Source organism: Thamnophis sirtalis, unplaced genomic scaffold (assembly GCF_051295495.1).
Source record: "Thamnophis sirtalis isolate CommonGarterSnake01/CBP01778 unplaced genomic scaffold, rThaSir2_p1.2 scaffold_3, whole genome shotgun sequence".
Taxonomy (NCBI): Eukaryota; Metazoa; Chordata; class Lepidosauria; order Squamata; family Natricidae; genus Thamnophis; species Thamnophis sirtalis.
The window spans coordinates 36428211-36454072 of record NW_028261383.1 but is presented as its reverse complement, the minus strand read 5'-3'; the positions used below and the strand labels follow the sequence as shown (position 1 = coordinate 36454072).

At 42.9% G+C, this 25862-nt stretch overlaps 2 protein-coding genes across 4 annotated transcripts in view; one reads left to right on the top strand and one right to left on the bottom strand.

The window, feature by feature from the left end:
- Positions 1-8552, bottom strand: part of ARPC4 (actin related protein 2/3 complex subunit 4) — a 13067-nt gene extending 4515 nt beyond the window's left edge. Inside the window, exons 1-3 of the mRNA XM_014059017.2 lie at positions 8416-8552; positions 7523-7641; positions 58-169 (exon numbers count right to left, since the gene is read on the bottom strand). Of these exons, the coding sequence (XP_013914492.1) occupies positions 58-169; positions 7523-7641; positions 8416-8418 (234 nt within the window). The 5' untranslated portion in view covers positions 8419-8552. The remainder of the gene's footprint in view (positions 1-57; positions 170-7522; positions 7642-8415) is intronic.
- Positions 8538-25862, top strand: TADA3 (transcriptional adaptor 3). 3 transcript variants are annotated; one of them, XM_087708689.1, is made up of 10 exons: positions 8538-8673; positions 9524-9588; positions 9853-10073; positions 10839-11080; positions 11580-11685; positions 13550-13691; positions 14659-14762; positions 15730-15839; positions 22159-22344; positions 23585-25862. In XM_087708689.1, exons 3-10 carry the CDS (start codon positions 9867-9869, stop codon positions 23775-23777), a joined length of 1290 nt encoding a protein of 429 aa, XP_087564815.1. In that variant the 5' UTR covers positions 8538-8673; positions 9524-9588; positions 9853-9866; the 3' UTR covers positions 23778-25862. The 3 variants fall into 3 exon arrangements, with proteins under 3 accessions (XP_087564815.1, XP_087564816.1, XP_087564814.1); XM_087708688.1 differs by lacking the exon at positions 8538-8673 and having other exon boundaries at positions 8910-9588; XM_087708690.1 differs by lacking the exons at positions 8538-8673; positions 23585-25862 and having other exon boundaries at positions 8905-9588; positions 22159-22348.

The window sequence follows — 25862 nt, the reverse complement described above, 5'->3', positions numbered from 1 at the left end:
TCTCCAGGATGAGCTGCAGCAAGTAAGCACCTCACCTGTAACACGTATGGGGCTTACCTGTTTCACAGCAATGCTAACTCGCACAGAGTTGATAGAGCCTTCAATTAATACTTTCTCTTTCTCATTCCTGCTAATGATCACAGGCTGCAAGAGGAGTTCTTTGCTGCTTCTGCAAACCCCGAAAGACATTTTTACATCAGAGACTGGGCAATACAGAGGCCCATACATGCCATACTCTGGATATATTTTAACATATCCCTTAACCAGTCCTCATCCCACTCACTATATTTCCGAATCCACAATCATGAAATGTGCTACTCGTGATGAAAATTATGCCAAGAATGATCAGTGATGCACAACAACAGCTGATAGGCTGCTGTATGTAAAATGGGCTGTGGGTGGCTTAACACATAGAATAAAATAGAATTCTTTATTGGCCAAGTGTGATTGGACACACAAGGAATTTGTCTTGGTGCATGTGCTATCAGTGTACATAAAAGAAAAGATACATTCGTCACAAATCATATGGTGCAACACTTAATGATAGTCATAGGGTACAAATAAGCAATCAAATCATACTAGGAAACAATCAACATAAATCGTAAGGATACAAGCAACATAGTTACAGTCATAAGTGGGAGGAGATGGGTGATTGGAACGATGGGAAGTTTAACAGTAATAGTAATGCAGACTTAGTAAATAGTTTGACAGTGTTGAGGGAATTATTTGTTTAGCAGTGTGATGGCGCGAATAATGAATACATTATTTCAGCAACAGAAAAGGTGGCTTTATACCTTCTTTTTTTTTTTACAGTTATGCTTTTGGTAGGTTGGACTATAGTTTCTTTTTGCATGCAGACTGATGCAAAGAATGAGTGAAGCAGTTCTGCTTTCTCTGGACAGCTCCAAATGAATAACACCATAATCGAATACATGACATCTTACATAGCAACAGGACGAAAAGCTCCATGCTGAATTTTAAAAGACTCCGGATGATGACTGTGGATCAGATCATGACCCACTAATTGGAGTATACATCAGATTAGAAAAAATACTAGAAACAATCAAATCCTAACGAGATATAACCTAGAACCCAGAACAATAGAAGATTCAGGCTCGAAACTGTTTTAAAGACCTGGATTTATGTATAGAGAACATGAAAACTTGCGCTAAGATGTTAAAGTGCTTTTAAGATATGAAGCATATAAAAAGAGCCAGAAGGAAAGAATCAAGACTGGCTATCAAGCAAGGCCACAGACATAGCTATGGAAAGAAAAGTAGCAAAAGCCAAAGGAGTATAACTGAGTGCAGATTGCAGAAAGTAACAGACTGGGAAGAACAAGAGGCCTGTTTAAGAAATCCGGAGAAATCGAGGGAACATGAGAGAGAGTTAATAATGGATCATGTTTTAAAAAAATGGAAGGACAATGCAGAATACTTGTGTAAGAACAACTCTCCCACCTGAGAGAGAAGGACCATAGGGCTGGAAGGGGTCTTGGAGGTCTCCTGTCCAAGGAAGGAGTTCTTATACCATCCCAAACAGATGATTGTCCAATCTTTTCTTGAAAACCTCCGGCGATGGAGCACACACAACTCTGGGAGGGAAGCTGTTTTACTGGTTAATTGTTCTCTGTGTCAAGAAATTTCCCCTTAATTCCAGGTGGGATGTCTCATTAACAAGCTTCTACCCACAGCTTCTTATTCTTCCCTCAAATGTTTTGGAGAACAAGTCAACCCCTTCATCTTTGTGACTGCCCCTCAAGTACCAAAACTGGAAATCTCACTAGTGCATTACAGAGCCATGCCCTATATTCTTGTGATCTTGATAAAAGGTAAAGGTTCCGCTCGCACATATCTGCTAGTTGTTCCTGACTCTAGGGACGGTGCTCATCTCCATTTCAAAACCGAAGAGCCAGCGCTGTCTGAAGACGTGTCCGTGGTCATGTGGCCGGCATGACTGAATGCTGAAGGCGTTTGGAACGCCGTTACCTTCCTACCAAAGGTGGTTTCTATTTTTCTACTTGCATTTTTTTACATTCTTTCGAACTGCTAGGTTGGCAGAAGCTGGGACAAGTAATGGGAGCTCACTCAGTTCCACAGAGCTAGGGATTCAAACTGCCGACCTTTCTGATTGACAAGCTTAGTGTCTTAGCCAGTGAGCTAATGAGTCCCTTCTTATTCTCGTGATCTTGATGCTATCCCTCTGTTAAGGCAATCTGTTAATGAAGACCCTTGCACTAGGACATCTAGAGCCCTCTTCTAGTTACTAATGTTGAGTTGGGTACTGACTATTCTATACTTGTGTGTTTAGTTTCTCCAGCCTAAGTGCAGGATCTTGCTTTTCTCACTACTCAGCTGTATCTTACTGGATACGGCCCATGGCTCTAGTCTAGTCTGTCAAGATCCTTCTGAATCCTGAATTTTATCTTCTAAAGTGTTAACAATTCCCCCCAGCTTGGTCTCCTCTAAAAATTCGACAAGCTCCTTTTCTATTGGGGATGAATGACTGGTGCTTGAGGAGAAAGTCAGATGAGCTATATAACCCGCTGGCAAAAAAAGAAAGCCCCAAGGGATGATCTCACAGAAGGCTGGCATAGAAACAATAAAGGCCATAACAGCCCTCTGCCAACAAATATGGGGGAAAACAGGACGACCTAAAGATGATCTACTCTAGAGGGAAGATTGAACAACTATCTACCTATAAGGAAAAATTAAACGAATGTTCTAATGTGCCTATACCATAGCATGTATACATATTGTTAAACAATGACCATTAACATTTCCTTGTTATTATAATTGGCTAAAAATCATTTACTATTTATGTCCCATCTCCTCTCATCAGGGTTGGGGAAGGATTAGGGTCAGGGTTGGAGTGGGTTGGGCTGGGCTAAAAGGCCTCAAATAATCTTTGAAAGTAAATACAGAAAATACAAATGGAAAAATGTAACCAAGGTAAACCAAGATAGCAATATGACCAAGGCAGGAAGTATGGTAAAATGTGGGGGTGGGATGGAATGGAGATCGAGCTAATAAAAGAAAACTGCTGTTTCTGCATCACATACAGTATATCACTTCAGATCCAACAGCAAAGCAGCAAGATTACTCTCCAGATCTATACAAGATTTGTTTTTAATATTGATTCCTTCTAATTATTTACCTGTTTGTGTCAACTTAAGAATATAAAAGTTCTGGTAAATCAGAGCCAGGCAGTATATTATTTCTACTGAGGCCACACCTCCTCACGACCCATTAGATCGCATAGATTGGGCCTCCTCCGAGTTCCATCTGCCAGTCAGTGTCGACTGGCAACTACGCGGAGGAGAGCCTTTTCAGTAGTAGCTCCGACCCTTTGGAACGATCTCCCCGTGGAGATTCGTACCCTCACCACCCTCCAGACCTTCCGCACAGCCCTCAAGACCTGGCTATCCCGTCAGGCCTGGGGTTAAAGATTATATTCCATCCCCGCCCGAATGTTGAATGAATGTTGCTTTACTCTTTTAATTATGTATTGTCCTATATGTCTTTGTATGTTTCCCCTTCCTATATAAGTTGTAAGCCGCCCTGAGTCCTCTCAGGGAAAAGGGCAGCCTATAAATAAACTTAACTACAACTACACTATATGGGAAATCCCCAAGCAAAAAATGGGTCCTTAACACTGTCTGGCTTGAGTTCTATAGCAAGTTATATTCTGAAGCTTGGTCTACGTACAACTATCATTAATAGGACATATTAATAGCCATCACTGTATCTTATGCTACTGTGTTTGAAATTTGAAAACCACCTCAGATACATTTTAGTTATCTAGATATTTAATGAATCAATGTGTGTCAAACCAGAAAGGAAACAGCCCATAAATGATACACTCCATAATTTGTTAGCTGAACTTATTGCAGGAGAAACTAATGAGTTGAATATTGAGCAGGCTTCTCCTGTGATGCATGTAGACTAGACTTCATCAGATGGGTGTACAGTTAGCATTTTTATGTCACATAAAATACTGTTTTATATCTATTAAAACCTAACACCCATGAATCCATAAGTTCAATGTAGGAAAAGACAAGACAAAACTGCCTAGAGCTGAGAAAATTGCAACATGAGTTCAGTGTATTTTTTTAAAGCGCCAGATAAGGCACAAAGAAACATCCATACAGTATTTATAAAAAGAAATAAAGGCCATGCTGAGGAAGGTGCGAAGGAAATGTATAAGTTTATAAGCCATTTTATATCATCAGCAGCCATTCATGACCTGTGGCTCCACCAGGAGCTGAAGGTCTATTTAAGAATCACTAATTTGGAATTAAGCAGTGGTATGAGGCAATATCCCAACAGGACAGCATAATATATAACAATATAGGAACCATGAACATTAGGCTGAAAGCTGTTGCAACCATAAAATGAAGCAGACCATAAACAGAAACAAAACAAACATAAGCAGAGCCAAGGTGGCGCAGTGGTTAGAGTGCAGTACTGCAGGCCACTTCAGCTGACTGCTATCTGCAGTTCGGCGGTTCAAATCTCACCGGCTCAGGGTTGACTCAGCCTTCCATCCTTCCGAGGTGGGTGAAATGAGGACCCAGACTGTAGGGGCGATATGCTGACTCTGTAAACCGCTTAGAGAGGGCTGAAAGCCCTATGAAGCAGTATATAAGTCTAACTGCTATTGCTATAAAGAATAAAATATTACAACCTTACTGATGAATCAACTAACTCTAAAACTCAAAAGATTGAAGAAAAAGCTTTTGAAATTCCCAGAAACATTTTTTGGCTATAATTGTACATTTTTGTGATACAGTACTATGGGAAACCTCAGAAAGTGTAAGACGAGAGAACAGAAGAGAAAGACACACACAGATTATTTTCACTAAAAACCTAGTCCAACAAATTAATTGAACATTCCATGACAATTGATAGGACATGTCATTCATTTTTGGTAGCTCCATGCTGTTTTCACAATTTCACATGCCATCAAATGTCTCTTCGTCTATTCTCTATACATTTATATCCTGTCTTTTTAAATAACACATAGCAGCCAACATGCCCAATATTCTTTCCTCACAACAACCCTATGAAACGGGTTAGGCTGAGAGTGACTGACTGGTCCAAAGTCATCCAGCCAGCCCATGCCTAAGATGGAACTAGAACTCAGTTTCCTGGTTTCGAGCCTGGTGCCTTAAACCACTAGACCAAACTAGCTCCCTTATCTTTAATAGTTTTAAGTAACTATTAAACAGCTTTAAATTAAATTAAAACACCTTTAAACAGCTTTACCATCAACTGCGCTTTGGGTTTGCATTTGCGGCTTTAATAAATTAGGGCAGATACAGGTAGTCCTCGAAAAGCTCAATTAGTGACTGTTCAAAGTTACAATGCCACTGAAAAAAGTGACATATGACCATTTTTCACACTTATGACTATTGCAGCATCCCCACAGTCATTTGGATGCTTGACAACTGACTCACATGTATGACGGTTGCAGTGTCCCAGAGTCATGTGATCCCCTTTTTGCGACCTTCTGACAACCAAAAGCCAAAAGAGAAACGAGATTCACTTAACAACTATGTTACTAACTTAATTACTGTAATGATTCACTTAACAAATGTGGCGAGAAAAGTCATAACTGGGGTGAAGCTCACTTAACAGATTTCTCACTTAGCAACGTAAATATTGGGCTCAGTTGTGGTGGTAAGTTGAGGACTACCTGTATTCTTATTTTAAAAGCCTATTTCCATATCCAATTTCTGAAGGAGGGGGTAAAACGACACCTGACAAGGCTATGATAAAACTTTTTGGACTTCCTGCGGTGACGTCACTTCCATGAGGGCGAAGAAATGGTAGCTCTGCTAGCTTTACTCAAGTTTCTGTTGTGAAGATCCTGAAAAAGGACGAGTTGAACCTGGAGAGATCAACAAGGAGAGAGTGGAAGCCCGGGCGCTGAAAGAGGAAGCAAGCAACTTCCCTATCGGACGAGGGACAACCCCATGAAATCACCAGAGAAGAAATTGGCGTCCATGACCGATTTTGGGTGGTGACTGCCGCACATGAGGGAGAGAAAATAGCAACACAGCAGCATTGTTGAGAATATTTAAAACAACTAAAACGGTATAAATTTTATTAAAGACCCATTGAGCTAGAATTTCAAAGCTTTGAAGCTAGCTGGGTACAGCTTAATATCGGCAGCTACAAGAAGAGAGAAAGCAAGCGATTTCCTATAGCAATAGAAGGTTTGGAGTGACTTGAGAACAGAACTGAACAAAACTGAATAAGGAGAGAAGGAGAGGATTGTTGGAGCGACTTGAACAATAAACAGAAATTGGAGCCAGACAAAGTAGTGACAATTGTGAAGAAGGGAAGAGAACTATTTTGGAATACTCAAGAGAAAGTGGGAGATAGAAGAGCAAATATCAGAGGTTTGATTGAGGAGGAAAAAGAAAAACCTTATAAGAAAAAAGAGTAACAGGGCCATCTAGTGGAGAAAGAAATAAGAATTAAATAACAGTATACAGGATAATCCTGCTGATGCAATCTAAAAAAATTTTTTTGGGGGGGTGATCTCTGAAATCAGATTTAAAAAATTGAAGAACATTGAAAGAAGAAATATAAATGTAAACTGAACTGTGGTGAGATAAAATATTGTTAAATGGTAATGAACCATATTATCTTTGGAAAAGAGCGTAGAGATTGGTGATACTTTGAAATTATCACTGTTATAAATAGATGACATAATGTTATATAAGAATTAAAATTAAGGATTTATTAGCCTAAGTATATTGTATACCTAGAGAATAGTAAAAATAGTAATATAGTGTTGAAGTGGGGAGTGTTAGTTTGTAATTATTAAAGAGACGATCTAAGATTATATACTGAATCTAATTAAGAACGTGTTAGGTTAAATATATTCCATATTGCATGAATATTTTGTGGATTGACTTGCATACTAACACAAATATACAGAAATTAAACTGTTAGATTGTAGGATTGAATGATATTGAATTGAAATGTGCATGGAAAAGGGAAAGTTTAAAGACTGACGGAGCTGGTATAAGAGAGTGGAAACAAACAGTGGGCAGAGAGAAGTATATGTTATTGTGGGACATATTATATCATGGGTGTCAAACTCAATCACGTCATGTGATATATCACAAGGGGTTTTTTGCCTTTGTGAAGCTGGAGTGGGCGTGGCCTGTGCATCCGGCACGTGGGCCACCACTTTGACACCTCTGCATTATGTGAAGACCCAACTCTCTGGAAAAGGCCACAATGGTGGGAAAGATGCAAGGGGAAAAAAGGAAGAGAATGGCCAGCAGCAAGGCAGATGTGTTCAGTTATAGTGGCAATGAATGCACCCTTGAGAGGCATGAAAACGACAGGATTAAGAATAGATTGTCACAAAGAAAAATCTATATGACTGCTAGACACGAAAAACGATTTTTGGGGGGACGACAACTACAGATGATTGGTGTCTCCCCTGCAATACAACACATAAAAGCGTAATTCTGCCTCCCCTGAACCTTCAAGGCACAGACCTGACTTCCACTTCAGGTTTGTTGTGTCTCTCTACCACCTGGGAGGAGAAGTTCTCCAGGCACAAGGCAGCCTGCAGGGTGGCACGCACTGCGTTGAGGTACGGGCGCAGAGTGGCTGTCTGTAGGAAGGAGAGAGAGAATAGACATAGAATTCTTTATTGGCCAAGTGTGACTGGACACACAAGGAATTTGCCTTTGGTGCATATGCTCTCAGTGTACATAAGGAGAATAAAAATACATTCGTCAAGAATCATAAGGTACAGCACTTAATGATATCCATAGGGTACAAATAAGCAATCAGGGAACAATCGATATCAATATAAATCCTAAGGAGAGGGGGTGGGGGAGAGGAAAAAAAGCAGGGACCACGAATTTGGGGAGATCCTCCAGCCTGGATCCTTTGCAAACCCCCCCCCCCCGCCGGTCCAGCAGAGATCTTCCTGCCCTCCCTCCGAGGCCGACGCTTTCCAAGACCGCAGAGGCTGTCTTCCTTTCCCGGTGTTCCCAGGCTCCGATCCCAACGCAGGACCCGGCGATGCGGGCTTCGATCCCGGCAGAAGGGTTTAAAGTAACAGAGTTGTAAGGGACCTTGGAGGTCATCTAGCCCAACCCCCTGCTCACGCAGGAGTCCTGTACTAGGGATTCGAATCGCCGACCTTTCTGATCGACAAGCTCAGCAGCCACTGAGCCACCTAGTCAGGGTTTGATCGCCTCGTCTTTCTCTCTGTGTCTCTCCTTCCGCCTCGGCTCCCATCCCGCCTCGCCACGGACCGCTCTCAACCCACCCCCCAGCCCGTTTTTTTTTACCCCAGGCAGGCCTCCATCGCGTCAAGCCCCCCGCCTTCTCTCTCCCTTCCCGCCTTCGGTCCCTCCGAAGCCCGCAGCCCACTCACCATGGCAGCAAAGAGAGACTAGCAGCCGCTGCACCCCTCCCGAGACCTGGTCCAGAAAACGGAAGCGGAAGTGGCCTCCACCAAACAAGACCTCCACTTCCGCGCTGGATGGCCCGTTCCAACACGTCCCCTTCCCCCGGGTGAGCGCGCGGGATCTTCTTAACCCCCCTCCTTTTTTTTTTAGGTATTCACAACACACCAGGCGGCGGATGAAGCCTTTCTGTTACGGAGACCGAAACATCTCGTGTAGGAACAGAGGTGAATTTATTTTCTTCCCTCCCCCCCCCCGTTTTTTGGGTGAGTATGGTATGACCCATCCTCCCTGCCTCCATATTTGGCCATGAGAAAGAGGGACTGGGTGGGGTCAAAAGGACGCCCAGTTTTGTTTTTTTTTAAGCGAGGCGTTCTGCGGCTCCGCGCGTTGGCTTTGCAGCCAATGAGAGCGAAGCAAGAAAGGGAGCGCGCGGCCAATGAGAAGGCTCGGCCGCTGAGGCGGAAGGGGCGGAAGCCTCCGGGGAGAGAGAGAGATAGAGAGATTTTTTTGGTGGGAGACTTTTCCCTTCGCCCCTCCCCCCTCGCGCCGCTATGGCGGTTGGGAGCCACTCTCGCGCCCGACTGCTGCATCTCCGGGGGATACGAGGCGCCGCTCTTCCTTTCCTAGCGCGCTCCGAATGGGTGTAACCCGGAAGGAGCCTCTGGAACCGGAAACGCCCCCAATAATTCCCCCCACCCCGCCTTTCTCCAGCGCCCCCTCCTGGCTTGCTTCCCCCCCTCATTCATCATTTGTGTTTCTCCACCGTCCATAGTTCTTACAGTGCTTCCTTATATCCTTTTCCAAAGCAGCATCAGACTCCGGTTCCCTCCGTCCTCGTTTACTAAGAGGATCCTCGCTGGGCAAAAGAATTCCCCACGAATTCCTTGTCTTCGCCTTCCCTCTGCAGGATTTACTCACTTCCATAATAATCTCGTCTGCGGGGTAGCTACCCTGTCAAAGCCTGCCTTTGCCATACTAGCAGCCCTTCTTTTCTGCTCATCTTTTATGTTTTTTGTTTAAATAACGTTTGTTTTTCCACTCTATGGATTCTTCCCAATTCAACGGTGCCTGCAGGGATGCCTCCGTCTCGGCGAGATTCCTGGTTGTGAAGAGCTACCGATCTCCAGTATTTATGTAGGGTAAGATTGGGAATAAAATCAAATAAATTCATTCCCTCCTCAGTTCCCCTGTTAGTTATTTATTTGTTTAGTTTGTCACTCAGGTACAAGATGACAGGAATAAGAATAAACATGAATAAGAACACAGGAAATGGGTACAAATAAATGGGGACAGCAGGACAGGGATGCTAGGTACACTGGTGCGCTTGTGCACGCCCCTGTTATTAACGTTAATGTCACTCTTTTCATGCTTACAGCTGTTGTGTTATCTTTTCTTCTTCTCAGGCCCGGCAACAACCATGTCTGAACTGAAAGATTGTCCCCTTCAATTCCATGATTTCAAGTCTGTGGACCATCTGAAAGTGTGCCCACGCTACACGGCTGTCCTGGCCCGTTCTGAAGATGATGGGATCGGCATTGAAGAGCTTGACACATTACAGTTAGAGCTTGAAACGTTGCTGTCCTCTGCAAGCCGCCGACTTCGGGTGCTGGAGACTGAAACCCAGGTCAGATGGTTAATCGAGCCCTCATAGAAAGAAGGGCCTTTAGACTGAGTCTTCCAGTTGGTCAAATGTAATTGATGAAACAGTCCTTAAGTCTGGGAAAGGCAAGTCATTTTCAGAAAGCAAGAATATAGTGAAGTCTGCTTTCTAGATGGCAGAGCCCACTTGGCTCCATGCTTTAAGATCACCTGAGCAACTATTTAGAAAAGCTAGACTTATGTAGTCTTTACACAAAAGTCACATCTGGCTCAGCTGATGGTGCCCTTACCTTGCTGCTGGAGAATTTTGTGTCACAGATGAGGAGTTAGCTTCCGAAATGGTGACAGAAAAGAACAATTGTAGCTTGCATTTGAACTATGGGGCCGTTGGTGCTATCTCAGCTTGGTTGTTTTATTGCAGATGTTTCCCTACCAAAGTAGGTAACATCATCATTGCTAATTTAATCCAGCACTGATGATGTTACCTACTTTGGTAGGGAAACATCTGCAAATAAAACCAAGCTCAGAGAGCATTAAGGACCCTACTTCTGACATGCATTAGCATAACCACACATAACACAGAATTGTATTCAAATTAAACTATTCTCTTCCATCATCAGGACTCTTCTGATGTTAGTAAGTATTCCATAATGGGACAGTCCTGTTAAAGAACCCCTTTGCTGATTCCTCTTTCCAAGATAGATATGGGTACCTTGCTACATGACCCTTTAATCTACTTACTTATTCTTTCTTTCTTTCTTTCTTTCTTTCTTTCTTTCTTTCTCATCAGATCTTGACAGACTGGCAAGACAAGAAAGGAGACAGGCGATTTCTGAAAATTGGCAAGGACCATGAGGTGGGTCCTTCTATCAAACATAGCAAGCTCAAGAAGCAGAAGCTAGACGTGAAAGGAAGCCACAGCACTCCAGGACGGCCCAAATCCAAGAACCTGCAGCCTAAAATTCAAGAGTATGAATTCTCAGATGATCCAATTGATGTGCCCCGTATTCCTAAAAATGATGCACCTAACAGGTAACTATGATAGTGACTGCTATCATTTTATCCATCACCACCATAAGTATCTACATTATGAAGCACGAAGAAGATGGGGATAGTTCATTAAATAATTACAGTAGGAATGGGCCTTATATTCAAAAGAGGTGGCAGGGGGAAAAAATGGGGGCGCTAAATATATCCCCCAGTTTGCCATCCCTTGTCTTAATAATATCTGGTAATTATTATTGATTCTTGTTACATAGATTGCACTGATTGCACTGATTGCACTATCAGAATAAGTGCTCTGGGGTTCTCCACATGTTGAACTTCAATTCCCATAATCCCCATTCTCAACATGACTTGCACCCAAGGCTCTTGGCTAGGAAAGGCGGTGTACTGCTTGTGTTGACTAGGAAAAGTTCTAGCTTCTTAGTAATCCATCTTTTAACATGTTATGTTGGACTGGCGTGTTGCCTATTATAAGCAATCTTCCTGAACTATGGTTCTGTTTCCTTCTTACTGTTCATGTTCATAGATTCTGGGCCTCAGTGGAGCCATACTGTGCTGACCTCACCAATGAGGAGGTTCGTACCTTAGATGATCTTCTCAAGCCACCTGAAGATGAAGCTGAACACTACAAGGTAAAAAAGCAGAAGCAGTTCATTCAGCCTGTCCTAAATTTTGATTGAGTTAATTCTTCATACATTCCTCATGTTAAACTGTTTTGTGGTACTCACTTTGATCTAAGACAAGTTCTGTATCGGGTGAAACAATAGGACTAAAAAGCTGTTGGATTCTATATTGACTTTAGTGGAGCACAGAACTAGTTATGCACAATTGCTAAACTACAGCATAATAGCTCCAATCAGCATGACCAAGTGAGAGACAATAAGTGTTGCAGTTCAGTATTTGAAGGAACACAGATTCTCCATTTCTGACCTAGAGGTTCATGAGAATTGTAATTGCTAAAATATGTATTTTGTATTGTTGATTTGTCCCAATATTTTCTGTGAGTCAAAGCTTTTGTAGTCGTTCTAAAGCAAATATGTTTTCTAAGGATTATAAACGGTAGCATTTTCAAATTTGGATGGAGACAACAAGCTTTTTCCTTTTAAGAATCCCAGAGTTACAAAACTGAAGGGGAAAAAAAAAATCACTTGCCCATATGTCTCAATCATCCAGGTCATGGTTGTCCCAAATGTGCTTTTTCAAAAGGCAACTGGACTTGGTTTTTCCTTGAAGAAGTTTTGTTTCTCATCCAAGAAGCTTCAGTTCTGATTGTATGGTGGAGAATGGAAAGATTGATACTCCTTGCTGGTCGAATCTTTGGAACTGCTGAAAGGACTGTGTTGGGATACGACACCACCTATCTCCTGTTTACAACACCGTCCTTTCAGCAGTTCAAGAAGGTTTCACACCGATTTGCACTGTTCAGGTCAACCTGTGGGCATAGATAACGGTCCCAGTGGCATCAACGACTACCAGAAAGAATGCTAATGACCAGATGATTGCAAGGAATATAAACCCTTCCATTCTCCACTCCACTCCCATTCAATAGGAACCGAAGAAGCTTCCTAGATGAGAAACAAAATGTCTTCAACGAAAAACAAAGTCCCGCTGCTTTTTGAAAAAGCACCTTTGGGATAGTCACTTGTCCAACTTTATCTCCCACTCACATTCCCCTCAGTGCTTCTTAATCTCTTCTCTTGTAGAATGATAAAGATGCTTGTTCCATGATTAGTGGAACAGAGGGCACAAATTAGGAAAGTTGCAGGACAGAAAAGCTGAGGTTTCATCCATGTTTGCAACAGTTGGATTGTTGCAGAAAGAAATCCCTTTGATACTCTTTTTGCCCTGAGCGCTGAGGCTCCCTGTCTGGAGAAAAAAATGTTTTCCCATTTCCCATTTTATTTTAGCTATCTCTTTTTAGTATCTTCTCTGGCTTACCTTCTCGAGGATTTTTGATCTACACAGAGAATGGAACGACATTCTGAAGTGTGATGGGGAATGAAGGGTATTCTTCAACCTTAGCTGTAAAACTGCTTAGATCCATTAAGGAATAAAGCAGTGGTGGGATCCTCCAGGTTTAACAACCAGTTCGGTGCTTTGCGTGGCAATCTGCTCTGCTGCGCGAATCCGCTGAGAAGACAAAGAGGAAAATAGCACAAGACGGGCAGGTGGGCCCATCTGATCATCTGGGTGAACCAGTTCATTCCCAGCTGATTGCCGGAGCTACCAATTCGTCTGAACTGGTAGAATTCCACCTCCCCCCCCCCCCCCAGAATAAGGATATTGTTGCTATAATCATTTAAAATAGAAAATTTGGGAAGGGAGGAAGAAATAATTGAATTGAACGGAGGCAGCCCAATTAGAATTACCTCTGAAAAAATGGACAGCCTTTGGCTACTTGTATGCCTTGAGGAACAGTTGAATTGTTTGAGGATATTTGCCCTTCTGGGGTGTCAGCTGGCTCTCATTTATGCAACTGTTGTCCTGTTCTTGTAGATTCCATCCTTAGGAAAACATTACTCCCAGCGCTGGGCCCAGGAAGACCTGCTGGAAGAGCAGAAGGATGGGGCTCGAGCTGCAGCTACTGCAGATAAGAAGAAAGGCATCTTGGGACCTCTGACCGAACTGGACACTAAGGGTATCCTGAGCTATTCTGTGACACCTTTTCCAGAAATAGAAGAGACTAAAGATGCCATTTTACTAGAAAGCTCTGTTAGTTTACTTGCGTGATTTGCAAGTAGTCCTCACTTGATAACACTAATTAGTGGAATTTCCATTGTGATGTGATGCCGTCATAAATTATGATGTCAGATATCCATGCCACTTAGCGATGGCAGTTCCTAGTTACCATCATTAAGCAAATGAGCAGGGTCACTAAGCATTTGACATAACCATGGCCTCTCGATTTCCTGCTGGCTTCCCCATTGACTTTGCTTGTGGAAAGCTGGCAGGGAAGGTCACAAATCACGATTATGTAAAACTGCAGAATGCTGCCGTTGGAAAGCCAGGCTGGTTGCTAAGTGCCTGGATTATGATCATGTGACTGTGGGAGCACTACAACTTTTGGAACTTTGAAGACTGATCGTAAGAACCACCCATTGGGTGCCGTTGTAAGTTCAAAGACTTGCTGAACAAGTAGTAATTAACCAAGGACCACCTGTGTAGGGAGAATGGGGAAATTGGCAGCCCTATTGTCAACTTCAGCTCTTTGCTTCTGAGAGCTATCATTTAGCAAAAACTGGGGAAAAAAACAGAGATTTCTTTATCTTTGCTTTATGTGTTTATTAGCTCCAGACCAGTGTTTCTCAAACTTGGCGACTTTTAAGATGTCTGAACTTCAACTCCCAGAATTCCTGATGTTGAAATGAAACCTGATTGACATTAGAGGTTTATAGACTGGAACCGGCTGTGTCGCTTCCTTACAATTTAGCAGAGTATGTCAAATAAAGTCTGTCCCTTCCGATTTGTGGAAGGTTTAATTTCCTTCATTTTTAATAGGACAGAGAGAATCCCAGAATTGCTCGCTGCAAAGTGTCACATTATTGCAAGTGATATTGATTCGTTCTTCCAAGTTCTCAACTGCTCCTTCACTCCCTCCTCTCCAGATGTTGATGCTTTGTTGAAGAAATCAGAGTCCCAGCATGAACAGCCAGAGGATGGGTGCCCTTTTGGACCTCTCACCCAGCGCCTCCTGCAGGCACTTGTAGAAGTAAGGAATTTTTTTTAAAAAAAAAACAAGCTGGCTTCTTTAGCTCCAGCAGGCTCAGATTTTCTAGGGGAGGACCTATTGAAAAGATTTACCTTGGTCTCTGCTCCTTTTCTCTCCAGCCAATCAGATCAGAATAGAGCTGGAAGAAACCTTGGAGATCTTCTAGTGCAGCCCCCTGCTCAAGCAGAAGACTCTATACCAGGGGTGTCAAACTCTATTTCATTGAGGGCTGCATCAGGGTTGTGTTTCACCTTGGGGGTGTGTGTGGATGTGACCAGCTCAATATCACTCGTGTCGGGGGGGGGCACTTCTGGTGGTCCTGGGAGGGGGCATCCACTTTTGCTAGTAGTTTGTTTTGCTAGCACTCTGCCAGCAAAAACGGAGCTCAGGGGCCCCATGTGCCTTCCATCCCCCCGGGGCTCCATTTTCAGCTGTGACAGCCCTCTGCCAGCGGAAAGGGTCACCATGCGCAGCCCTCCCGAGCTCTGTTTAAGCTTGCAGAAGCACCCTGGGCTGATCCTTCACTGTTTCCAGGTTGACCCCTGTGAGTTTGACACTCCTGCTCTATATACCATTTCAGATAAGTGGCTGCCAAGTCTCTTCTTTAAAAATCCCAATTGTCAACCCAGTGATGAAGCACCCACAACCTCTGACAGCAAGCTGTTCCACTGGTTAATTGTTTTCACTATTAGGAAGTTTCTCTTTAATTCCAGGTTGCTCCCCTCCTTTGATTAGTTTCCATCCATTCTTTCTTGTCCTGCCCTTTGGTGCTTTGGAAAATAGGTTGACCCCCTTCTCTCTGTGGGAGCCCATCAAATACTGGAATACTGTAATCATGTCCACCCCTAGTCTTTTTTCTCTGTAGACTGACCATAACCAAATCAATCAACCAAATATAATCCTCACAATTCACCTTTCTCTCTCTCTCCCTCTCTCCCTCCCTCTCTCTCTTTCTCTCTCTCTCTAGGAGAACATCATCTCCCCTATTGAAGATTCACCTATTCCTGAGATAGCAGGCAAAGACTCTGCAATTGATGGTGCCAGCACATCCCCTCGCAGCCAGAACAAGCCGTTCAGGTGACCATAGCAATTATTTCCTTTTTTGAAGACCTACCTTGTTTCCCCGAAAATAAGATCTCCCTGGATAATAAGCCCAATTGGGCTTTTGAGCGCATGCACTAAAATAAGCCCTCCCCTGAAAATATTGCAACACAGCAGCAGCCATGAGGTGACCACGCTCTCTGCCTCCTGCACCTCAAAAGTAATAAGACCTCCCTGAAAATAAGGCCAAGCAATTATTTTGGGGTCGAAAGAAAATAAGGCCCTGCCTTATTTTGGGGGAAACACGGTATTTCATTCCTTTAAATATTTGTCCCATTCCTCCTCATGTTTAAGATGTTGGGAAGCATTACAGAACATCAGTGTAATCCTAAACAGATCTGTTTAAAGTAATTCCTACTGAATTTCATGGAGCCTTTTCGCAGAGAACGCCGACCTTGTCTGCCTTTTGTAAAGCCTTCATGGTAATGTGTGTTCCTGTCTGATATCATTGTTTTTGGTTGTTGCCTTGGTGGAATTTGTAATGTTTTGTTATATTTTTAAGATGATTTACTTCATGTTTCTTGTTCTCAGTTGCTCCGAGTCATGTTTTAAAGGGCGTTTGTCTACATTAACCCAAATAAATGTCTGTGTAGGAAAAATCTAGACTAACTGAACAAACAGTGAAAATAGAGACCAGATTTAATGAACTAAATTTGCTAAGGCGACCTAAAGAACTTGGGACTGACATTTATGAAAGTTAAAACAAATAAAATACCCCCAAAAGCTAAACAAGGTAAAATGGCTACCTGTTGCCATGCTGAAAATCTGTGAAGAAAAAGGCAACACAAGAGGGAGGAATATTTGTCCAGCCAAATGCTAAATTCCACAGAAGGGCAAGCAAAACAGGGAGTTATACTGAAACAAGCAATGCAAAGAAATGGAGGAGGACCGCCAAACCTGAAGGACAAGAGATTACTTAAGGAAAATATAAAGATGAAGTCAAGCACAATAAATAAACAGATAAGTCAAACAAAAGACAAAGCGAAGATTAACTGGAGAAAGAAGCTATGGAAAAAAGCATGACATTGTTCTTCTCTCCTATTTGACGATGCGTGCAAGTTTACAAACACTGAATTAGATCCAGAATTCTGAAAAGTGAAGTTTCAAAAAAATTCCAGAAAAGATTGCTCCCACAGCTACATTAGTGGATGATACGCTAATAATCCAACCATTTAAAGCCTTGCCAGGTGATGCAGTTAAAGAAATACTTACAGCGTGTATGCAGCTGAGGAAAACACAGCAGTAGCCAAGGGACTGGAAAAGATCAGTTTATATTCCATTACCAAAAAAGGACAATCTTAAAGAATGCTTAAACTATTAAACAATTGCACTTCTCTCAAACTCGGCTGAAATAATAATCAAGATTTTACGATCCAGACAGTCCCTGGAAGGAGAACTGTCAGGTGCACCAGCTGGATTCAGGAATATCACAGCTTTCAAAATCAAAATGTCTGCATTTGTTTTATTGATCATATAAAGGTTTTTTATTGTGTAAACTACAACAAATTGTGAATAGTCCTTAAAACCAAACCACCTCATCTGTCCAGGGCAGAATTTGTCTGATGAACAGATGTCAACAGTTAGGACAGACTCTGCAAATGGCTCAGAATTTGAAGAAGAGTACGCTAAGGCTGAAGGCTGTCACTTTTATTTAACCCGTAACCACAGACCTCCAAAATCTTTGGAACACCCCTATTTTTGAGAAATGGACCATTCCGGTTGTGAATAGCTTTTGTTTTCCCACCAATAAGAGTGTATGCAGCATCACGCTTGGGTCAGTTATTTGGTGTTTTCTGTTAGCGGTATTTGAGTTTCGGTCCTTTTGACCCCAGATCTTTGTTAACTTTTTTTAAAATAATGTTAGGTAAGCTCCCTGTTGGGAAAGCGAGTACGTTCAGTGAAGCGTTGTGAGAGTTGTGTTGGAGAACACACAAACCAGCATACAGAGAAACTACAGTTCAAATAGGCTTTTACTTTCATGGAAATAGAGGTATCAGAGTCCATCAAACAGTCCAAGTCATACACAGATAAGACAGTCAGTCATCAATATCTTTCAGTTAAGGGATAATCCAAACATAGTCCAGTATCATATAATCAGTTATCATATAATCAGTTCGGTACACAAAGTTTGCTAACAATTGCAAAACTTACAATAGCTCACGGCACTTTCTAACAGCCAGCTTCCAAAACACTCAGATCAGATCAGCCCAGCATCTAACGAACAGAGAGAGAGCTAACAGTCCTTCTGGATCCCTCTTATGGCCGATTGAGGAAAAACAGCAACCAATCACATTATACAGCATACTTTAAAGAAACAGGTATAGCATTGTTACATGATTTATATATTGCCAACCCAACCCTTAGAATTATATTCCTAACAAATAATGTCGGGGCCAAGTTGTCTGCCAAAAAGAGTGAGATTTGGTGATCCAAACTTTGGAGAAACTGTTCTAAAATCATATGAAGAAGCAGAGAATGATCGGAGTGAAGTGGAATCGATTATGACAAAAATTTTGTATGGACTATGAGGAGCCAATTCTGCCACTGATTCTGACATCAGCGATGATGAAGCTCCCCAGGAAATTGTCTACAGCATACAATAATTTATATGGCAAGAACAAATTCAAATGGTCATCGGCACCTTTTGGAAGCAATAGATCCAGAACTGCTAGCCACAATATTGTTGTGCAGTTACCTGGTCTACAGCCAGCAGCTAGAAATCTCAGAAATTCATCTACTGCCCTAGAGATTTGGAAAGTATTATTTTGTAAAGAAATTATTAGCACCATTATTCAGTGAAACAATGTGAAAAATAGAGAAGAAAGATTGAAGTTCAAGAATGGAGAAACAAAAAGTGACCGGCTTAATGTGGATTCGATAGAGATCCATACATTTTTTTGGTTTGCTGCTCTATACATCAATTTTTAGATCCAACCATGAAAACATCGAATGTCTTCTTGCTACTGAGGTTATTGTGACCTCATGTCTGTAATAGCATAGCCGAAATAGTACGTCTGTGGTTAAGAGTTAAGTTCTGTCTAGAAAATATCACAAGAAATGTTACATTAAATAGAAAGTGTTAACTATAAACACCAATAACCTCAGATGAGCTACAAGCAAGTGATATTTATGGGATCTCTTTGGATAACAGAGCAAAAGCTAGTCTGCTCTTTACTATTTTTAAAAGCTACAATAAACCCAGCACAGAAGTTGAAATGCTAGCTGACTTTATCTTCCTAAGCTCAAAAGAGATCACAGGAATAGTGACTGGTAGTGTGGTCATCACTACTTTTGGAGCAAATGCCTGGGAAAGCTCAACCATCAGGAAGGTTGTGTGAAGAAAACCAGATGCTTTAAATTGTTACGTAAAATGTCATTGAGAATACTTTGGACCTCAAGAAAAACAAGGCTAGATGAAATGAAACCAGACTAGCCAATGGATGCTGCAATCAAGCTTAAATGTTTTGGACACAAACCGTGAAAGCAAAAACCATTAGAAAAGATTCCAATATTTGCCAAATTCAAAAGTCCCAACAGCTGAATTCATACCATCACTGATGAAATAAGCAGGAGCATATAAGAAATCAAAAGAAGCAGTTACCAACAGCCAGTCCTGGTGAAATGTCATCCCTGGGCTGACAAAGAATCAGTGGCAGGAAAATAACTGAATAATAAAAAACAGCCTCTCCCCCCTCCAGAGACCTCAGGAGCTTCCCTGAAGCCTCCGGAGGGCAAAAAACTGACCTACAGGGAACCCGGAAGTTCGGGAATGGTGACTTCCGGTTTATCCGTAGGGCTGTTTTTCAACCTCCGGAGGCTTTAGGAGACTTCTCTGAAGGCTCCGGAGGGTGAAAAACGGCCCTACGAACAGACCAGAATTTTGTTCCCGAAGTTCAGGTTTGCCCATAGGGCCAATTTTTCATGCTTTGGAGGCTTCAGGAAAGCCTCCAAATTGTGAAAAACAGCCTCCGAAGTCAGCTTCCCTGACAAAAGGTTCCTGCGTCATAAAATTCAAATTCAAATTGCCAAATTCAAAAGTCCCAACAGCTGAATTCATACCATCACTGATGAAATAAGCAGGAGCATATAAGAAATCAAAAGAAGCAGTTACCAACAGCCAGTCCTGGTGAAATGTCATCCCTGGGCTGACAAAGAATCAGTGGCAGGAAAATAACTGAATAATAAAAAACGATCAGCACATAAGAATGGCCGTAAATTGCATAAAATAACTAGTATTATGCATAATAGAGAGATAACAGTACTTTAAGAACAGGCAACGAGAGCATAGTAACATTGGCCCCACATAGTGAATTTCAGGGAATGTTCTTTGGCTCAGCACTTAAAGACGTTGAGCTTGTCAGAAAGCGGACAGTCTGGGTTTGAGACCTGAGCGACGTGCAATGGGGTGAGCTCCCATTCCTTACTCCAGCTCTTTTCCACTTAACAGTTCAAAAGCATGCAAGTGCAAGTAGATAAATAGGTAACACTTTGGTGAGGAAGTAACAGTGCTGTATGCACCTTTGGCATATAACCATGCTGGCCACTTGACCAGGGAAAATGTCTTTAGACAACACTGGCTCTCTCAGCCAAGAAACAGATGAGCAGCATGCCCTAGTCCAGTGATGGCAAACCCTTTTTGGCTACTGTGCCAAAAGTGGAGACCTCCACAGGGGAGGTCATATGCCAGCGTGCCACACCCATAAAGCTATGTGTGCGTACCCCCACCACACACGCGTGCGTGCAATTAAAAAAAACAACCCGCTTTTGCCATGGTTTTTTTGCCTTCCTCAGGCTCCAGAGGCTTTCTAGGAGCTTGGGGAGGCTGAAAACAGCCTCTCCCCCCTCCAGAGACCTCAGGAGCTTCCCTGAAGCCTCCGGAGGGCAAAAAACTGACCTACAGGGAACCCGGAAGTTCGGGAATGGTGACTTCCGGTTTATCCGTAGGGCCGTTTTTCAACCTCCGGAGGCTTTAGGAGACTTCTCTGAAGGCTCCGGAGGGTGAAAAACGGCCCTACGAACAGACCAGAATTTTGTTCCCGAAGTTCAGGTTTGCCCATAGGGCCAATTTTTCATGCTTTGGAGGCTTCAGGAAAGCCTCCGAATTGTGAAAAACAGCCTCCGAAGTCAGCTTCCCTGACAAATGGTTCCTGCGTCATAAAACGCCTTTTGTCAGCGTTCCAAATATCATCCAAAAGTAAATCAGAGTCCAAGGCAGAGCTTTCCTCAAAGTTCCAATTTATTAAGAAAGACATGTTGGTACATCTGGGGAAACCTGAATCTGAAAACTTCCCGGGGTTCCCACCCAGTTGAAAGTTCATGATCTTACCCCCACACCCTCAAGTCCATCACATGATCCAATCTTCCACTGCCACGCTGGCATTTCCACCCATCCCCTTCCGGTCAGGTGCAGAGGTGCGGAGACAAAGAATGACCTTGGGCTTCTAGAAAGGAATGTTTTATTTTGACAACAACACATTCTGCACCTTACAATTCCCCCTCCCAATTCCCCACTAATGAAACAGCATAGTAAAATAAGAGAGAGTGTGTGGCAGGTCAAAGATCCTAAAAGGAATATGACTGCAGGCCTGACACTTAACCGCCATAAATACGAGTCAGTCGCCAAGCATCTAAATTTTGATCACATGACTCTGGGGGATGCTGCAGTGGTCATAAGTGTAAAAAATGGTCATAAAACGCCTTTTTTAAAAAACAAATGTTGTTTGTTTTATTATAATAAAGTGCAAAAAGAAAAAGAAAATTAAAGGAAGGAAAAGGAGCGGAGAAAAAGAGGGTGTGAAATCCAAGGGTGGGGGGAGGCATTGACTTCCGTTTCTTCTTAGCACAGTACAATATAAAAACACTCCAACCTCAACTTCTTACTTTTACACATGAATATATTTCTAGCCATTTCTACAACAAATCTATCTGACCAACAGAAAACAAAAGTCAAAGTTTCTTTTTTTTTCATCACAAGCACAGCATCCCGAAGTAATATCCAAATGAGAATATATTTTTCTCTTTGAATAAAATAATCCAATGTAACCATTCCCATTTTATCTCCCTTGCTATGGAAATAGTATGTATTTCTATTTGCGCCCAATGTCATTTTTATGTTATTTTTATTAACAAGGTTCGTTGTATTCGTTCTTCGTATTTCTTTGTATTTTGATTCAAATTCTTTGACCTTTTTCAAAGACCTTTTTCAGTGCCGCTGTAAGTTTGAACGTTCTCCAAATGAACTGTTGTAAGTCGAGGACTACCTGTGATGCCGCTTCTGTTGTCTTGCCCCTTTCAGTGTACCCCACACAAAATCTCTCGAAGGCCGCATCAAGGAAGAGCTGATTGCCCAAGGTCTGCTGGAGTCAGAGGACCGGCCGGCAGAGGATTCAGAGGACGAAGTGTTAGCCGAGCTGCGGAAGAGACAGGCTGAGCTCAAGGCATTAAGTACCCACAACCGGACCAAGAAAGTTGAGCTGCTCAGGTGAGAGAGAGAGTGTTGTTGCTCGTCAGCAGAGCTGGCAGCAAATTCAGACAGTGAGGAGGTTGGGGAGGAACATGGGCCAGTCCTGGAGTCTGGGGAAAGGCTCTGATGAGGGCTCTGTGTCGGAGGCAGAGAGGGGGCCAGGGCTGTACGCCAGTTATCAGCTGCCTTCAGAATCATACATCAGTGAGGCAGATGAACAGCTGAAGCCTGTTCCCAGTGTGCTCCTGCACAGAGTTGCCAGAGGAAGGGAACAGCTAAAGGACAGGGGTCGACTTGGGAGTAAGGCCACAGGTGGATAATGAATGGCCCCTCCCAGAGGAAATAAAAGAGGAGCAAAAGGGGAGGGGAGTTTGCAGGAGACAATTAGTTTGCTTAATTGGTTTGTGACTGTCAGAGAGAGAGAGCAGTGGGATTCACTTACCATCCCTACTGGTTCGCAAATGTGAGTGCACTCACATGCGCCTCATCTGCACATGCACACCACCTTCTGCACATGCACAGTGCTTGTGCATTACGTCAGGCTGGGTGGATAGAGCCTCCCACAGCCACCGCTACCGGTTCACCCAAATCAGAGAGAACCGGCTGAATACTACATCGGGAGGCAAGGATCCAGGGATGACTCAAGAGTTGTGTGGTATCCAGAAAAGAAATTAGCCAAAAATAAAGAGAGAAACAATGGGAGGTGGAAAAGGAAAACTTGGGGGAGAGCCATTCAAACAATCTGTCGAAAAGTGATAGAAAAGATTCAGAAGAGAAGATATAAGACACATAAAAAGAAGAAAGAAAATATAGGAATTTGAGATTAGTAGAATGAAATGTAACTAGTAGAATGAAATGAATTTTTTTAAACATGGCAATAGTATGTATCTAATTAAGATGTGTGTGAGCTATATTAAGTGTGTAAAGTAATTATGTTAAATGCTTACTATATTTAAAAAAACTGATATTGAAGATGTGTTACTTGTAGAAAATAGATGAAAATGGAATGGTAAATTTGGTTTATTTTTAAAGGGAAGAAAAGATGATATTTATGTATATAATAAAAATAAAAAGTTGGAAGATAAGAGAAGTAATACGGCAAAAATTGGAAATGGAAATATAATGTAAAATGAATTATGTATATGTGAAAACGTTAAGGGGGAAATCCAGACAACACTTGGTTCATAAAAGAATTTTTAATTATGCAACAAACAAAAAAAACCTTTGTTTGAAAGAGTTGTGTTTATTTTCCGTACAGGCTGGCCAAAGACGAACTTCACAGGCAAGAGCTGCGTCAACGTGTGCGCATAGCCGACAACGAAGTCATGGATGCCTTCCGCAAGATCATGGCCGCCCGGCAGAAGAAGCGCACTCCAACCAAAAAGGAAAAAGACCAAGCTTGGAAGAGCCTCAAGGAGCGCGAGAGCATCCTTAAGCTGCTAGACAGTTAGTGCCACAAGACGCCCGGCCGAACTTCTTCTCCGTTTGAACTCTAATAGAGGCGCCGGCTGAAGGGGGGGACGTCAGCCGCCGGTGTAGACTATAGCAGCCTCGCTTACTGGTTTGTCATCATTCCTCTGGCGCTATTTCAGCCGAGACTCTGGACAGGTTGGCTTCCCAGCAGTGTGCCTTCTCTTTTTGGGTGTGGCTTTGAGCCCCCGTGGTGGGCTGTGAAACGAGCATCCGGATTGCTTAAAACGGCAGTCCCTCTTTTGGTATCTGCAGGGGCAAGTTATGCTGCAGTGTGAAGGGCGAGACGGAACAAAATCTTTATTAGCCGTATGTACCAAATACCAGGTTTTCGGGATCCGTCAGCAGCATAAACTGGAACCGATAGTTCTTGAAGTTAGATTATTATTTTCCCCTTCCTACTGCCGCTCTTCCTTTATTGGTGTTAAGGAAAACAGCACCTTGAAAGCTATAGGCACAACGTAAGGTCAAGTGTGGGAGCATCTTTCCTTGAAGGGCCTGTCTTTTCTTGCGTTGGGGAACGATTTATTGACTCTGTGGCTGCACCAGACGTATCTCATCAGCAGCTAGGACTGAGCTAAGACTAAACAGCCAGGGAAGATCTGAGGCGTGGGTAGAATTGCTGTTCTGTGGGTGGTTTAAGTAGATGCCTGTCGTATTTGTAGAGGGGAACGGTGTGCCGCCTCCTGCAATTTCACCGTTCAAACATAGTTACAATCCAAACCTTGTCAAGGATGAGGTCTTGTACTACCATACTTGGCTGGATATACTTTTGCAAGGCAGCTATGAAGTCTTTTCCTTCCTATTTTGCTCATTGTCTTCCTGGGGTGGCACTGAGAGTTGCGCATTCTCCCTTCCAGCCGCCTAGAAAGGAACGGGTTGTCCTCCATGGAAACAAACGAGAGAAAATGCCAGTGGGTTCTGGAGCAAAAGGGCTGAGCAATTAGAAGATTCGAACAGTCCAAGGGGGAGAAAGGATTTAGTATTTCAGTGGAACGGACTGAGTGACCCAGTGTCACCCCCGTAACAATTCCAGAAACACACGATTCAGTATCAAAATCACAGAAGGCTAGCAGTGCATTGAGGAAACACAAGGTGGTAGGGGGAAGGAGAGATTCCTTCCTCCTTCCCCCACACCCCCAATCTATATTTTAACCCAGCCTCACTCAAAAACTCCGAGAAAGTGAGAAAATAAGCTGGGAAGAAGCTTTAACCAAAAGAGATATGGAGGAATAGCTCTTCCATGGGTCATTCACAAGGCAGGGCAATGAATCACTGTGCCTCCCATGGTTCTTTCATGCAAGCTGCGTATGGGTTGAATCATTTGAGGGGTGCTTCTTTCCACCGGTCATTTAGCAGGCAAACTGGCTGATCGGTGATAAAAGAGCAGAAGGGCGGGACAAGGCCATCTGCGCCCCTTCCCCACTTGGGTACAGATCAATCATCCCCCCCCCAGAGGCCTGCTTGTCTTCATCAAAAAGCAATGTGCATTTCAGAGTGCTGGCCTATCCATCTCTTCCTTGATTAATTTCACCTTCTGGCCTCAGGCTCCTTTTGTATCCTCCACCACCGTTCCAGGATGACTGTGGTTCGCTCTTCTCGCTGAAATGGGTCATAATACAGTGCTGCATGGAGTGGGAGTGGAGGCAATGAATTAATTCTGTGTTGATAACCAGTTGGAGAAGAAGCCCCAGCACACGTTCGCATTTGCCTTGGATTATATCTGCCCGCCGTATGGACAGACTTCTTCCATCACTAACCGTCTTCAAAGATTGACTGATCACTCCCAGTTTTCTTACTAAGCATACAGTGTCCTTTTTTAACCTCCTTCCCCAGTTTTGGACTTCCTTTTGCTTCCCCATTTACCAGCAAGTTTCAACATTCGGTCCGTTGTGCGAAGACTTTTCAAACTTCGTTGCTTTGGGGGAAAAAAAGTAAATGGCTTTTAGGATAGGAGAGACGGAAAATAAAAATATGTCTGTGATGAAAGGATGCTAGGTACAAGAGCTGGCATTTGGAGAAAAGATCAGAATGATCCCCAAAGAATTAATAAATCCAGAAGCCAA